The sequence below is a fragment of the Molothrus ater genome, chromosome 28, assembly GCF_012460135.2.
Source record: "Molothrus ater isolate BHLD 08-10-18 breed brown headed cowbird chromosome 28, BPBGC_Mater_1.1, whole genome shotgun sequence".
NCBI classification, from domain to species: Eukaryota; Metazoa; Chordata; class Aves; order Passeriformes; family Icteridae; genus Molothrus; species Molothrus ater.
In genome coordinates this window covers 5024929-5041311 of record NC_050505.2, presented here as the reverse complement: position 1 = coordinate 5041311, position 16383 = coordinate 5024929, and the positions used below count along the sequence as shown (strand labels likewise).

The 16383-nt window shown below is 49.0% G+C and overlaps 1 protein-coding gene across 1 annotated transcript; it reads right to left on the bottom strand.

Moving 5' to 3' along the window:
* Positions 1-652: 652 nt before the first annotated feature.
* Positions 653-11801, bottom strand: ANXA4 (annexin A4). Its single transcript, XM_036396835.2, has 13 exons — positions 11752-11801; positions 8212-8265; positions 7035-7110; positions 6564-6658; positions 6192-6305; positions 5956-6046; positions 5232-5311; positions 4709-4765; positions 4214-4307; positions 3653-3748; positions 3158-3216; positions 2377-2499; positions 653-2120 (listed from the first exon to the last, which is right to left on the bottom strand). Exons 2-13 carry the CDS (start codon positions 8212-8214, stop codon positions 2061-2063), a joined length of 948 nt encoding a protein of 315 aa, XP_036252728.1. The 5' UTR covers positions 8215-8265; positions 11752-11801; the 3' UTR covers positions 653-2060.
* Between the last annotated feature and the right edge of the window lie 4582 nt (positions 11802-16383).

Below are 16383 nucleotides of genomic sequence, written 5' to 3'. Positions count from 1 at the left end.
TATATAGATAGGTGATTATTAAGAAATATAAATATATATTTAAGAAATATGAAGAAATCTATTTAAGAAATATATTAGGAAATATATATTTCTTATATATATATAATATAACATATAACATCTATTATATATTATAAATATTTATTTTTATATTATATATTTTTATATTATATATAGTATATATCTATATATTTAAGAATAAAGCACTACATATATCTATATATCTATATCTATATCTATCTATCTAGCTTTATTCTTAAATTACTCTTAGCCAGCGTTTAGCAAAGTTCCCATAAGCTGCTTTAGTAGAAAGCTCGGGAAACTCACTGAAACTCACTGAAACTCACTGAAACTCACTGAAACATACACAAACTCTGATGGAGTTCAATGAACAAAACCTGGGAAAGAAACGTATTGTTGAGGTTGGACATCTGGACTGGAGAATGTGTGGACGACAAGGACAATTTCCAGAAACCAGAAGATAAAGCAGAGACACAGACTGAGTTTATGCGTTGGGAAGTCCTTACCGGAGGAAAAGGATACAAAGAAGACCAAAACCATGGATGAATTAGCATAAGAAGCAGCACTGCAGCCACTCCCCATCCAGAAGCTCGTTGTGTCCCCTCCCAGAACACACCATCGCAACGGGAAATACAGAAACAAATTCTTTATTCATTTTCCAACACTCTGAAACCCAACCTGAGCCAAGGCACTGAAACCCACCCCAGGCAGCACCTCTGCAGCTGCTGTGCTGGGCTTTCCCCTTCAGAAGAACTGGATAAAGCTCTGCCTCCTCTGCTGGCAAAACTCAGGAATGTGTCTCCAAAGGCAGCCCACAGAACAAGAAGAAAATTTTATTGGAGGCCACAGAGGCATCTCCCAATCCAGCCGGTTTTAGAGGAAAAGGAGGGATGGAATTGGGGTGCAGCCACCTCAGCGTTGGAGCTTTGCCAGTGCAGCCTCAGGATGATCCTTCAGAACAGCATTATTCACCAGCGGTAAAAAATACATTGCTAAGCCAAAGCAGGGTCCCATTTTTGGAGTGCAAACAGTGAGCAGTGTGCAGGGTCTGGGGGAGAAGTCTCTGATGGGGACGCCCACGTGAGGCCCAGCACAAACACGGGTCCCCTTTGGGACTGTGCCATGGGGCAGGTGCCAGTCAGTGTGGGGAGATGGGGGCAGGTGTCCCAGGTGGCTCTGGGCAGTCACCTCAGGGACATTTGGGGACGCGTCCCAGGAAAATCCAGTGAGCTGCCCCAGCACCAGGCAGGCGATGTGGGGTTTTGGGGTCAGGTCATTCCTTAAAAGGCACCATTCCAATGACATCACTTTATCCAGAGCAGGGTTTATAATATAACCCACATTATTTATACTCCCATGATCCAGCAGACAGACCAAAAACACAGGGCTGCTCTAACCAGGGCAGAAAAAGGTTTTTCTCATGTCACCAGTGACAATTCCCCACTTACAGGCCTACAGGCAATATATACACACAGCACAGCCAGGCTGTTAATGCTCCACACTAACAGAGGCAAGTTAACATGTAAACGTGTTTGTATTTTAGATATTTGGTTTCTTTGTGTTTTAATTCTGCTGAAAAACTGGAGCAAACCCAGTTCTGCAGTCTCCACGTACCAATGAGGTTGGCTTTTTTCCTGTGCAGCCTCTCACTCTCAGGTTTGCTTTAGTTGATTGATGCATTTTGCTGGTGAGCACAACAGCAGAGGGGCAGCTGCTCAGGAAACAACTTTTATACCTTTGGTTACAGCATTCTGTGCAAGTTGGGCTTCACCAGCCCAGTTAGTAGGCAAATGGGTGTTCCAAGCATAAAAGTGTATCAAAAGGGTCGACCAGAATGGCCACTATCTAACCAGAACATGAACTAACCTAAGTCAATAATCAGAGTAATCAATAAGGCATTGGGGAAAAAAAGGAAAAAAAAAAGAAAGAGAAAGAAATCTTTATCATGATTGGGCTCGATGATCTTAAAGGTGTTTTCCAACCTAAACCATTCTATTATCAGCTGCTTCCCATCACCCAGCAGGTTCCCCAGGCCTCCTTTAATCCTCCCCACCACACAGCCTGAGCAGAACCTTCCTGTAGTCCCCTGAGCAGTCTCCCTAGAGAGAGCAGAAAAAGGGAACACCATTAGTTTTGCAGCTCCATGGAAAGCAGGATTCCTTTCACCATAAATGACTTATTGCAGTGTTTGTATCCTCTTTGACAACTTAATAACCAAGAACATTCAGGAAGATTTTCAGTACATAAATGTAAAGTCTCCTTAATTCCACCTCCTCTAAAATCCTCAGCTGTTGTTTTGAGGGTCTCCTTGGTGCTGCTTAGCAAACCCAGGTGTGTGTAAGACTCCGAGCTCACCTTAATGAAGGAGTGGAGTGACTTTCCATACATGGCCAGGAACTCCCTCCTGATGTAGAGCATGTCTACCTCAGCACGGGACACCATCACCCGGATCAGCGTGCTGTCATCAGTGCCCAGGCCCTGAGGGGACACAGCAGCAGCTGGGGACACACAGGGACACGCAGGGACAGGCACTGAGCCTTGGCCTGCCCTGCAATCCACTCCTGACAAGACCATTTTTGCATTAATGCAGGCATCCATTGCCAGCTCTGAGCCTCCTGAAGGAAAAGAGCTCCACAGAAAACCTCTGAGCCTCCTGAAGGAAAAGAGCTCCACAGAAAACCTCTGAGCCTCCTGAAGGAAAAGAGCTCCACAGAAAACCTCTGAGCCTCCTAAAGGAAAAGAGCTCCACAGAAAACCTCTGAGCCTCCTGAAGGAAAAGAGCTCCACAGAAAACCTCTGAGCTTCTTTAAGGAAAAGAGCTCCATAGAAAACCTCTGAGCTTCCTGAAGGAAAAGAGCTCCACAGAAAACCTCTGAGCCTCCTGAAGGAAAAGAGCTCCACAGAAAACCTCTGAGCTTCTTTAAGGAAAAGAGCTCCACAGAAAACCTCTGAGCTTCTTTAAGGAAAAGAGCTCCACAGAAAACCTCTGAGCTTCTTTAAGGAAAAGAGCTCCACAGAAAACCTCAGACCTCTTTCTTTTTCCCCCCAATTAACACAGTTTCTTTTTGTCTAACTGCTGTCATGCTATTGACGTAAGCATGGAGAGGCAGGGGGGAAAATAGCAAAATCTCTTTACCTTCATAGATTTGTACAATCTTTCAGCAAAATAAGCAGGTTTATTCCTCATGCACTTTACTGTAAGGGAGACAAGAACAAGATAATTAAAATCAATAAACACTGAAGGATAAAGTCTTCCAAACCCTTCCAGCACTTTCTCAGTGCAGATATTTATTCTGTAAAAATGCAACTCAACAAGCACAGTGCAGACATCAGAGTCAGTGACCTGCTGTCAATTGATGTCTCCATGCCCAGTGCACAGCAATAAAATATTTTTAAGGATTTAAAACTTCCACACAGCAAATGCCCTCTGCCAAAGCATCCCTTGGCAGAGAAATATAAAGCACAGAGCCTTCTTACCAGGCCTTTGCATCTGCAAAGATTAAAACACTGTGGCTTGTAAAACAGTGAAAAAGAATGTGCCTCCTGAAGCTGTGCAAACAGTCAGGGCAAGAGACAGTATCTTTAATTATTTAATTAGTTTGTAGACAAAGATTAAAAGCAGGGAACTCACCCACAGCTAACAGAGCATCCTCAAGGTCTCCTGACATCTCGGATTTAATGCTGTCTGTGATGTCCTTATTAGCAATCACTCTGTACACATCAAAAACTAGGGGGAAGAGTTGGATAAAAGAGCCCTGTGAGCTGCTTCAGTGTGTAGCCCCCGAGGATCACTTTGCAAGATCAAGCTCCTCATAGCCTGTACAAACACTGCACCATTACCCTGACATTGTAACTAAATCAGGGCTGCCCCTCAGAAATAATTCATTTTAATTATCAGCTGTCTTGCTAATTAGCCCACCACTGCTGCAAGGATTTTCCAGAGCTGCTCTTTAATGCAGACAGTTTCCATGCTTAGCTCTGTCCCATGGGAGACACACTTCATTATCTCCAATTCACAGGCTAGAGGAAGCTGGATGGGTGTTTTACTCAACTCCCATTTTGGATCAACTGGCCCTGAGAGTATCTGTTGTCTCAGCAAGGGATCACAACCAGCTAATGAACAAGTAAAAAGCTCCTACAAAAGCACTGTCCTGAAAGCAGGGAAAAGCCCAGGACACCAGAGAGGTCCTACCTCTGAGCAGGTGGCACCTGTTCCTCGTGCAGAGGATGGACATGAACTGCACCTCATCTGTTCCCCATTTCTTCTCCCCAGCTTCATACAGGGCCTGCAAGACATGAACAAAGCGGGGTTAACTGAGGACACCAGGTGTATATAATGAGATTTTTACTTCATAGAACCATTTGGGCTGGCAAAGCCCTCTGAGGTCATTGAGTTCACCACTAACTCATGTCCCCAAGTGCCACATTCACATGGCTGTTGAATCCCCTCAGGGATGGGCACTCCACCCCTGCCCTGGACAGCCTGTGCCAGAGCTGGACAACTCTTTTGGGGGAAAAAATATTTCCTAATATCCAATCAAGTCTTCACCTGGGGCTCTGCTGACTAGCACAACTTCAGGTTTACTCATCTACCTTGAGAAAAAGAGGTCTATAAACAGCAGGGATTCACCACACATCACACATACAAACCCAGACAGTTCTCACCAGGAAGCAAATTGCTACACACCTGAGCATCTTGTTGAGCAAGGGCCTCATCCACAAATGTTCCCTCATCTCTGTTGCCCTGCAGTAATACAAGGATGAAAAACTCATTTCAACAGAGCAACTAATGGAAGTAAGTCCTGCAAATTCCCCATTCAAAACCAGTTACTGGGGATGTATAATGGGATTCTTAACATTGAGTAATGGGTTACAAATACAGCAAAACATAATTCAGATGTGATTGTTTTTTTTTTTTTGGAACAGGCAGCCATCCACTTTAACAGAAAGAGCATATGGCATTAAGGCATGGCAGAGTGAGGCTGCTCTCCCTGCAGAAGCTGGGGTGAAGTGCTGGCAAGGTGAAGTACAAGGGAAGTGAAACAGCAGCCAGCCTGAAGCACCTCTGTGGGAAATGGATTTATAGAAGATCCTCAAAGCCTGACAGAAGGCTCACAAAGTGTGCATCTGTATGCAAACGCTGAGGTAAGAAATGAGTGAGGGATGCCCAGCAGATGTTGACCCCTGTTACTGCCCTGCCCTGGACTCACCGTGGCCAGGGACACGAGGACCCTGCGGAACAGGGAGGATGTGTCAGAGACAATGTCGTCCTCCAGGGTGGAGCCGTACTCTGCCAGAGCACACACACACACACAGAGCACATCTGTTACCAACAGCTCACAGGATCTGGGATTTGCTGACTGGGAAGGGACCCACAAGCATCAGCAAGTCCAGCTCCTGGGCCTGCACAGAACCATCCTCAGGGGTCCCACCATGTGCCCAAGAAGGTTGTACAAACACTCCTGAGCTCCATCAGGATTGCTGCTGGGACCACTGTTCTAGGGAGCCTGTTCCAGTGCCCAGCCACCCTCTGGGTGAAGAACCTTCTTCTAACATCCTAAACTGTCCCCAGGATTTGAATTGCCTCAGCAGCGCAGCACAGGGGGACAGGCATGTCCTGCTGGCCACACTGTGACTAGGACAAGCCAGGATGCCCTTGCCCTTCTTGGCTTTCATCACAGCAATCCAGCCATCATATTGAGTGGTGCAGGGCAAAATTCAGAAGCACAGCCAGGATAAAACTGGCAAAAGATGCACCATGCATAGACCTCCGGCTGACAGACATAACCACCCCAGCCCATGACATCAACTCAATTCCTGGGTGTAATTCTAGTCCTTGGTGCTGACAGGCCCTTCTCCTGCCTCTCCACACAGCCCTGCACACACACAGAGGTGGCTTTTGAGGCAGTGAGGAATTGCAGAGCAGCTACATACGGAGTTTGTAGTTCTCGTTGATGTGCCGAATCTCGGCGTTGGTGCGAGAAGCCAGGATTTCAATCAGGCAGCCTTCATCTGTCCCTGCTCCCTAGGGAATCACAGAGACAACACTGTGACAGCCAGGACTCCTGTCTATTAGCTATGGCTTAATAAGAAATTAATAATTAATATACACTGATGGCATTGCATACTGAATTGACCGTAAGTCATAACATAAAAAAGGATTTCCAAACCTTTAGAGCCCTCCTCAGTTCATGCACGTCATACATGATGGTAGGAGTCATCAAACCAATGATCACCCTTTCAAAATTCCCACTCAGCTCAGACTTCAAGTCATCAATCAAATCCTAGAAATCAGAAAGAGAAGAAAGGAGAAAAAGACAGGGCCTTTGAGAAGAGGAAGAACTCGTTCAATACTTCTTTTGGGTAACAGTTACTCTGCAGTGAACAAGAACAAAAAATCTTGGCCAAGGAAAGCTTGTGCTCAGTGCCAGTCCTGTTCTTGTGGAGACTGGGATGTTCTTCACATTTCACCTGAGTGGTACAACCAAAAAAATCCCCATCTCCCAACTAGAGGCACACACTGATCTCTGAAGAGCACCTACCCTGCCAATAGTGCTCTTATAGGTGATCAGAACTTGCTGACGTTGGGAAACGTTCAGTTTGGTCAAGGTCTCAATGATGGCGTCCTCATCCGTGCCTGGAAGGAACCAAATAGAACCAGTCAGGCTGCTTGTAGCAGAACCAGAGGCTTGCTCTGGCCTTGCCCAGGGTGTGCCACTGGCCACACAACCTCACACACGTGCTTGCACAACCTGGGTCTCATCTGTGCACGAGGGCCTCAGCCCAGCAGCACCACAGCACAGACAGAGAAAACAAGAGCCTGGCTGAAGATGTTTCTGTGGCCAAGACTTGGATTTCCAAGGGGTTCAATTGCCCGATTCCCTCCAGTGCCCTCACAAGGCAGTGAGGTGATGCAAATGGCTGAACTTCCCCTCCAAAAAAACCACCAGTAAAAACCTTCCCAACCAGCAGAGCTAAAAAAGGAAGTTCAGCAGTGGAGGGAGACAACTTACCAAGGCCCTTCATGGCCTTCCTTAGTGCCTGTGCTTCTTGCTCAGCACTGAAAGCTGAGACACCCTTGACTGTTGCCTAAAGCCAAAGGAGAGGAGTTATGAAAAGTAGTCACAAAGTGATACATTCACAGAGTAGAATTGAATTAAAACAAACAAACAAACAAAAAAAAAAGACAATTCAAAAGATGCAATCATCTCTTTTGGAAAGTGACAGCAAGTAAAGTCTACCCTCCAAACATGAGTGATTTTATACCAGGTTCCATCCATTCCAAAAATGAAATGGTTTGTTCCAGCAGGACTTCCCAGCCACATAAGAAATAAGCTACAGGGACACAACTGAAAAGAGAAAATACCTTAATGTGGCTGCCCATGCAGAATCTGTTTTCCAGCTAAATAAGGGCACTGCCAGACACCTCTGTTCAGTCCAGCTTCTTCCCAGCAGTTTTCCATGTAAATCACAGAAGAAGCTGTTCCCAGCAAAGCCCCATTCCTGGCTTCTCTAAGAGCAGTCAAGGACCATCATTTTGTTAAATAACACACCAGGAAGTGCAGTGTTTTACCCTAAATGGTGACTCACAAACAGATTTCTCCTGCCTTTGGTCTAGTGCAATTTCTGGGGAAATACACTTTTCTTGCAAAGCTCTTCATGTTCCCAAGAAAATCATCAGTGGTAAAAGTACCACTTAACATTCAATGGGCAAAAAGTGTTTCCCTGTCCCTGGAAGTGTTCCAGGCCTGGCTGGATGGGGCTTGGAGCTGCCTGGGACAGTGGGAGGTGTCCCTGCCCATGCCTGGAGATGGAACTGGATGATGTTTAAAGTTCCTTTCAACCCAAACCATTCCAAGATTCTGTAATAACAACCATAGAAATGGCTGCCTTGTAGGCTCAACCTGGAAAGAATAATATGCCTAGGAAGCTTATCTGGAGAAATTAATGTTCTTTGAATTATTTGAATATCTGATCTGGTTTTCCATTAACTCCCCAAAGGCAAAAGCCTGTATGTGTGGGTCATTCTCCTCTACAATGAGGAAGCAGAGAGAAGTGATAAATTCACCCCCATGAAGGGCAGACAGTGACTGTTCTTCCTGCTGTGTCCTTATCTGAGCTCCACTCCCACGTTTATCAGGCCAGAGCAAAGGCTTGGCACAGCCTGGCACAGCAAACACACTCACTCACCATCCTGCTCAGATCTGCTCAATCTGTTATTGTCTGTGTCCAGGGCACTGACAGCTGCAATAATAAAACACAGGGAGTGTTAGTTTTCTAGCAAATTATTAATAGAATACACCTTCCCTCGAAGGTTAATGAGGCTGGTTAAATAACCACCTAATTCCTTGAGAAATAAAGCAGCATTGAGCAGCCCAAGTGAACGCCCAGGGCAGCTTCCCAGAGTGTCCAGCCCTGCTTTGATCACACAGCACAGGGCCAGGGCCAGGCTGGGAGGGATGTGATTAGCACTGCTAATTTAATGGTATTCTCTATTGCCTGTGTGACAGCCTGGCTGAGGCTATGAGGAGAGGCAGACAGTGATGTCCTGGAGCAAAGAAAATAGACTTGATTCCCATGTCCTCCAAAATACATGGCTTTGACCTTGGCAGGTGAGAGCCTGAGGGTGAGCAGGGTGAGGATGGAGCAGGGTGAGGATGGAGCAGGGTGAGGATGGAGCAGGGTGAGGATGAGCAGGGTGAGGATGGAGCAGGGTATGGATGAGCAGGGTAAGGGTGAGCAGGGTAAGGGTGAGCAGGGTGAGGGTGAGCAGGGTGAGGGTGAGCAGGGTGAGGGTGAGCAGGGTGAGGATGAAGCAGGCTGAGGGTGAGCAGGGTGAGGATGGAGCAGGGTGAGGATGGAGCAGGCTGAGGGTGAGCAGGGTGAGGGTGAGGGTGAGCAGGGTGAGGATGAGCAGGGTAAGGGTGAGCAGGGTGAGGATGAAGCAGGCTGAGCATGAAGCAGGCTGAGCATGAAGCAGGCTGAGGAACAAGCAGGCTGAGATTGCCCACATGGCCCTAACCCTTCATGGATCCTGCCTGGGAGGCAGAGACACCCTGGTGTAGGTGAGCACACAAAGGATAACCTCACCTGAGCACTGGGCAGGAGAATGACTTTCCCTCTCATCTTAATAGGACATTTTATATTCAACATCCTCTCAGTTTGGTGCACTGTGTCCTTCCTTGTAGGGCTGTCGTTTTAACTGACAAAACCCTCCAAAACCCCCAAAGCTTCCCTGCCATCTGCCCAGGGTTATTAGTTCTGTTCACAGTTTTGTTTGCAATCAGAGAGCCTTTGCATGAGCACACCCAAATTTTCCTGAGTCCCTGATCCCTTGGCAGGATGTACCAGGACAAGGTTCACTTCCTCTGCATCGCAGCAGAGGAGTTGGAAAGGCAGACTCAAAGAGATACCTACGTGCAGTAGGGTTGAATTCATAAAAAATGAACTCAAAAGATGCAAACACGGTGACAGCAAGTCAAGTCCACCCACCAAATGTGTGGTTTTATTCCAGGGTTGGGCAAGTTCTCCCATTAAAGTCCTGAAGCAGAAGCAGAGGTGCCAGCAGTGAATGACATCTCTCCCTAATTCTCCTCGTGGTGCTCTCCACAGCCCAGAGAGTTGTGCAAGACCAGGAGAGTGTTTGCTCCTGCTCCACAGCACTCCCACAGACCAGGAATGCACAGGGTGAGCTGCTCAGGCCCTAGGTGAGAGCTGCTCAGGCCAGGTAACTCTCCTGGGTGCACCTCTACCTCACTACACCCTCTGCAATCAGGCAACGTGTAGCAATTATTAGTGCTGAGTGTGCTTTCTTTCATTGATCATAAATTCCAGCTATCACGGTATGACCTAGACCTCAGAAAAGTCATCTTTGCTCTTCTCTAATCTTTCTACGGAAGTAAAAAGCCAATTTTATTTGCTTTAGTCAGATAGGCTCCAAATTTCACTGCTGTTTTTGTGATGGAGCTGGTCTGTACACAGAAGCAGGAATATCAGACAGGCTGGTTTAGCAAGTCAATTAGAGGGCAAAATAAAGGTCAAGGGAAAGGGAAGCAGGGAAATTCTGAGCTGGCAGAAGGAAACCAAACCATGAGGAGAGGCTGCATGTACTGCACTCAAGGCAAATCCTCTCACAACATCCATTAACAGCAGAAATACCCTGCTGAATATTGACTGCAAGACTCTGATTTCTTCATCCTGGGAACACCACTGGGAATTGAAAGAGCAGAGCGCTGGCAAGGCAGCAGTGCAAAGCCACTGCTCAGTCTGCAAGCACTGGTTTGCTCCTGGTGCGTTTCTGTGTGAGAATGAGCACTGAGGCTGCAGGTGGGAGAGCTCAGCCAGGCTGTCCCGCAGTGGCCCCTGTAACCCTCTCACAGCTGAAGGGCTCTGCAGGAGCTGCTCATGCTGGGGCTTTAGATGAATGAAACTCTCCTAAGCCACCCTTTGGCAAGCAGAGAGAGAGGGAATTGCTCAGGAGATTTGCCAGTGCTCAGCAGCTTAACACAATTCCTGGCGTGCAGCACAGTCAGGGAAAACCAGCTCCAGGACAGGAACAATACTTCACTCTGTGTTTTGAAGAATTAAACTGTGCATGCAAGAGTCAGCCAGCCAGTGCTATGGTCCTGATGTTATTTGCTTCACCCCAGAATAAAGGCCTGGTACAATAAAGCTGGCAGAGAACAAGCTCAAAACACCATGCCCAGGTGACAGAGTGCAAGTGTAGGAGGCATCCCTCCCATTACTCAATGTTTTTTTCCATGGATGATCTTTCCCTGGTAGGATTTATCAGCTAAACAGCCAGTTTTAAGTCCATATCAAACATTGTCTAAAAGCTGAATAAACCTGATTTATCAGGAAAGTGCTGACACTATTACATGTGCTGGCCAGTTCAAGTTTGGGCTTGCACACAGTCAGGTTTTCCTGACTATGCTCGGAGCACACACACAGAACAACCAAGGAAAGTTCCAACAGCTTAAGAGGATATAAACACAGGCGTTTCCCCTCCCAGTCTGAGCTTGCAGCGTTGCCAGTCCTACACCTCGGCTCTGGATGGAAACCCACCGCTTGGCGACCCTTTTCCTTGTGAGGCAAACCCTGGACCTGTCCGACGAGTTCCCACGTTGGGTGCGCGTTTACCCAAACACGACCCACACCCAGCGCCGGATGAGCTTTTCCAGAGCTCGGTGATTGCTCGGTGATGGCTCGGTGATTGCTCGGTGATTGCCTGCTTGTTCCGGGGTGCGGGACGAGCCCCCCGGGCTGCGGCTGGGGCTGTGCCCGGGCTGGGGCTCGCCGCAGGGTCGGACCCCGAGTTCGCAGCCAGGACAGGATCTGCCACGAGCCCCGAGACAGCTGAGCTATCCCAGCGCCTCCCACACAATGACCTTTATCTGTCCACCGCCCTCAGAAGGAATAAAACCACGATTCTTACCGCTTTGTAAGCCCCATTCAGCCTGTGCGCGCCCCCCGAGCCGTGCCCTGGGCACCCACCAGGAACCAAAGCCCGCACCCGCTGTGCCCGGGGAAGGTCAGCCCTTCCTCCATCCCAAACCGCCCCCTGTCCTTGCTCAGCCCGGCCCGGGCTGCCCCAGCCCCGCGGCAGCGCTGGCATCGCCCGCCCGGGGCCGAGCGCCGTCAGTGCGCGCTGCAAAGGGCGATCGGCGCCTTCCCGGGCAGCGCCAGCCGGGCAGCCCCGTGCCCACGCCAAGGAGAACGCCTGGCACTCACCCACTGCTGTCCCGCGGGTCCCTGGCGCGGGTGGGGAGAGCCGCGGTGCCTGTCCCGGGTGGCCAAGTCCCCGCCCTGGCGACACGCGGCAGTGACGTGCTCCCGCCCTGCCCTGCCCATCCCTGCGCCCTTGGGTGCGATCCAGAGCGGGGAGAAGCTCCCGGGAAGCCTCACTCGCCCCGCACGTTCGGGATGCAACCCCAAAGTGCACTTTAGGGGTTACACGGAGGGCTGGCGGCTTGGGATGGATTCCCTGTCCGAGTCCCCGCAGCAGAGGGGCTGTGCCTGCAGGCTCCGGTCTCTCACTCCTGCCTGCAGCAGGGCACGGCCGAGGGGGGAGCGATGGCAACGGCGCCGCGGGGCACACGGGCAGCAAAACCCTCGAGCGAGAAATCCTGTCCCTCCCCCGGTGTTGTCTGTGGGGGTTCCTGATCTGTATCGTGCCTCCCGTGCTCCCACAGCACCTCTCTGGCTCTTCAACACCTTCACTCCTTGTCTAAGAATTGCAAACAGCCATGGTTTCAGTTAGGATGGCTCTTTGCACAACAATTATTCATTTTGCCCCTATAAATGGCAGTGCCCTCAAGCCAAACCCCTTCAGGCAAAGGGACTTCAGTTTTACCCTTCCAGGGTCAGCCATGGACATGGTCACAGGGCTGACAGAGGGAAATCAGCCTTGCAATAGAGATTCCTTGTCTTCAAGTGTTATCCTCAGCACCTTTGGTCTCCTCTGATGCCAAACGTGCTGTTATTATCATGGGTAAGCCAAGCCTCTCAGCTTTTTCCAGCTCATAGGACAGCTCTGTCTCATCCCTGTGCCTCTCTGCCCATGCTCCTTTGCTGGAAGGGACCTAAATTTAGCAGCCTGGATGTGGGCAGGCTGTGCCTCAGTGAGCATGTCTGTGTGGGTTATTTATTACAGCTCCTGCTGCAGCTCAGCTCCCAAAGCAGCTCCACAGAGCCCAGCACCTACTGCTGATGCAAGGGGATGGACCAGGGGGACAGAAAAGCCAGGCTCAAGCCTCAAGCCCTCTCCTTGTGCACTGCAGAGCCTCTTTCCTTGCAGAATCTGGCACCTGACCCTGACCAGGATTCGGTGTGGACCAGCCCATACAAACTCTTGCTGAGGAGAAACTTTTCTCTTTCCTACATCTGTGGAAGTTTCCATTCTCAGCCCTTCCTCTCACGTCAGCAGTCCCTGCTTTGGGCCCATTTTAATCCCCCAGCAGAATTGCTGTGTTTCTCCATCTTACATTGCCAGGGATGTTTTTAGCCTGGGTATTTTCATCCTTCTGTTTGCTTCCCAGTCTCCTCAGCCCTCAGGACTGGAAGGCTCTGTCACTGCAATCACTGGTATATGCAATAGTAATTATTTAATACCATAAGTTATTAATTTTCTTTACAAATTAGTTAAATATTGCAGCAATCCTCCCATTCATTATTTTCACAGTTTAACCTTTTCTTTCCCCCTGGGAGAGGCACCAAGTAGGAGGAATACTTGAAGATACAAAGTGTTTGTGTGGACGTTTTTGGCCGCCTGGAATTAGTCATGTAGGTGTATTCCATGCAGCAGCCAGATCCTGACACATCACACAGCCAAGTTCCCTGTAATCATGGCTGGTTATGGGTGCTGGCTCCAAAGCCATCTGATCCAGTCACGGATATTTGGACCAGAAAGGAAAATAAAAAGGCACAAAAGCTTCTGAGCATGCTGAGAGCTGTCTGAGCTTCTCTGGAAGGTGGATAGAATGACAGGGGGTTTAAGGAACTCAGCTGTACCTTGCTCCAGGAGCTGCTCCCTCCAGGAAGCTGAAGGGTTGGTGCTGTATTTTCCTAGACAAGGTTCAGGTGACAAAGCTTTGTCTCTCCAGGGGTCCTTTGTGCAGGGTCTGCTCAACTTTCAGCTTTGTCTTCATCTCTGAAAGGATGGAAAGGCTGTGGTTATTCTCCAGTACCTCCAGCTGAAGGATATCACTGGCTGGCATAGCTTTGCTGTCCTTGCATGAAAAGAGGGACAGCAGGGGACAAGCCCACAGTCCCTCTCCGTGCAGTGACAGGGCACGTTGCTCTTCTGTTCACAGATACTTCATTTCTCCTGTCAATATTCTAACCAGCCTTGGTTTAAAGCCCTCGACCCCCCAGACTTTACTCAGTTACACACATGCTTCCTATTCCCATTCCATCCTGCTGTTCTCCCATCTACAAGAGACCTAATGAAAGTTAAAGGTCACAGAAAAACAGGGAGGGCAGTGTGCATGAAGTAAATAACTTGGGCTCAAGCAGCAGCCCCTCAGGTAGGGGTATTTCTTCAGTCCCACAATGAGAACAGAGCTGAACCTCTAGAAAATGGCAGCACTTGTTTTTGCCTGAAGGACCTGACCTTTTAAATTTGCATCTCAGAGAGCAAAGGAGCCTGTGCCAGGAGGAGAGATTTCAGTGTGCCCTTTCATCAGCAGGTACCTGCCTTTAGCTCTAGAGGAGCAGCCTCACCTCACTCACTGAGCTCCAAATTCTGACACTGATGAAGCCATTCACCAATAGAGGGTCAGAATCTGGCCCGTTGGGGATTAAGCCAGTGTTTTTAGGAGGTCCACAAGGGAAGTGCTCATTTTCATACCTGAGCACTGGCAGTTTGCAAGCAGCCCCTGAAAATGGGGTTATTTAAGGGTTGCACAAGGGCTGTGGGAGTGTGTTGGATGCTGTAGCTCAGTCAGTGTTGTCTCCATAGCAGCAGTACCCAAAGGTAGGGTGGAGGCTGAAAACCAGCCCTTGCTTTTCCCAAGCACTGAGTTCTGTGTGCTTTTAGGAGGGTGAATTCTCATTCTGTGCATTAATATCACAATAGTCCCAAAGTGAACTGCAGACATCCAGGGGCACTTCTGACCCTTAGAGCAGGGGTGTGTCCTTACCTGCTGTTCAGCACTGTGGAAGGTGAAACAGCACAAGTCTGAGGTGTTTTGGGGAAGAACTCAGGAAGAGGCAGCCTGGAGCTGTTGATCCATGACTGGAGTAGAGCCCTTCTAACACAAAGAGAGGAAGGAAGATGAAACACTCCCAGACCTAGGTAAGCAGTGCTTATTTGAGTGGGAAAACTGAACTATTCCCACTCACATAAGAAACTGGAGTGTTCTTAACTCTTCATAACCACTAGAAACACTGCTTGTGCACTCAGCATTATCAGGGGAATGCGCAGCACTCTCCCTTTCAGCAATCCAGGCAGGATTTAGAGCCCTGAGCACAGCATACCAGCACTGCTATGCAAGTCAAAGGCTCTCTGGGTGGATTACATAAACATAAATGTCACACAAGGCCGAGAAGGAACTGGGGAGCAGAACTGATTTGAGAAAACCTTTAAAACAAGAGTCCATTTGGACACGGGGGAGCCCACAGGGCTGAGACAATGAGCTGTAAGGGGAGACAGCGATGAGCACTGCAGGGATGAGGCAGGCAGGAGTCGAATTGCCTTTCAAGCGTTCCCAAGGTGGGGATGCTCGCGTTCTGCAGGCACAGGAGGGGATCCCAGCTCTCTCGCAGCTCCTCACGCTGACAGCTCTCACAGCTGCTCGGCGCCGGGGGCTCTCCGCAGGGCTGTCCCCCAGCATATGCTGTGCTGACACTGCTCGGAGATGCCCACCCACTCTGCCTTTCTCCTGCTGAGAAACTGAGGCCTGCACTTGGCCACGGGCTCACGCTGCTGTTTTCTTTAGTCACTAAAGCTATAAACAGCAGGGAATGCCAGCAGTCCGGGCCATCGGTGGTCTGATGGCTTCACGGGCTGCCTGTGGCCCAAAGGGGAGCAGGAGTCAGCAAAAACCTCCAGAGAGGGAGGGGGCTTAACGAATGTTTACTTTAATTAGCATAGATATCGTTCTAAAGAGGAAACGAGTAGCTTTCACTTTTTTCTTCTTAATTAATATCTGCCTCCACGTAGTTTAATCTCACTTAGCTGCTCTGTAATTTGGCCGTGACCCAGCTCTAGGGGATGGAAACAGAGCCATGACTGCCCAGCTCCATGATAGTGTGCTTGAGAACCGACCTTTTCTTGGGGGTGATGGAGATCAGTGATGGTTGTTCTGGTCATACTAATAGTGTTTGGGGGCCACTACTGTGCACTTGGGAAGAAATCCAGAAAATCACAAGCAGAGAGATGATTGAACAGCGGCTCTATTCCTTGCTGGTGAGAAGATTAACAGAGTTTTTTGCAGTAAATGTACATTTAAGGAAACATAGGATTGTGGAATGCATTGGCTTGGGAGGGACCTTAAAGCTCATCTTGTTCCAAGCTCCATGGCAGGGACATCTCCCACTATCCCAGGCTGCTCCCAGCCCTGTCCAGCCTGGCCTTGGGCACTTGCAGGGATCCAGGGGCAGCCCCAGCTGCTCTGGGCACCTGTGCCAGGGCCTCATCCCCCTCACAGGGAACAATTCCTTTCTTATATCCAATCTGAATATCCCTTCCCTTACTTTGAAACAGTGACCCCTATCACTGCGTAAAAAGGGCTCTCCCAACATCCTCATCAAGATAAACACTACCGCGTGATTAAGACCTCATTACTATGGGGTGAATTGAGGAAAATGTGACCGTGGCTGTGTTTCCCCTGGCCGGTGAAGTGACAGCGAGCACAGGAAGCT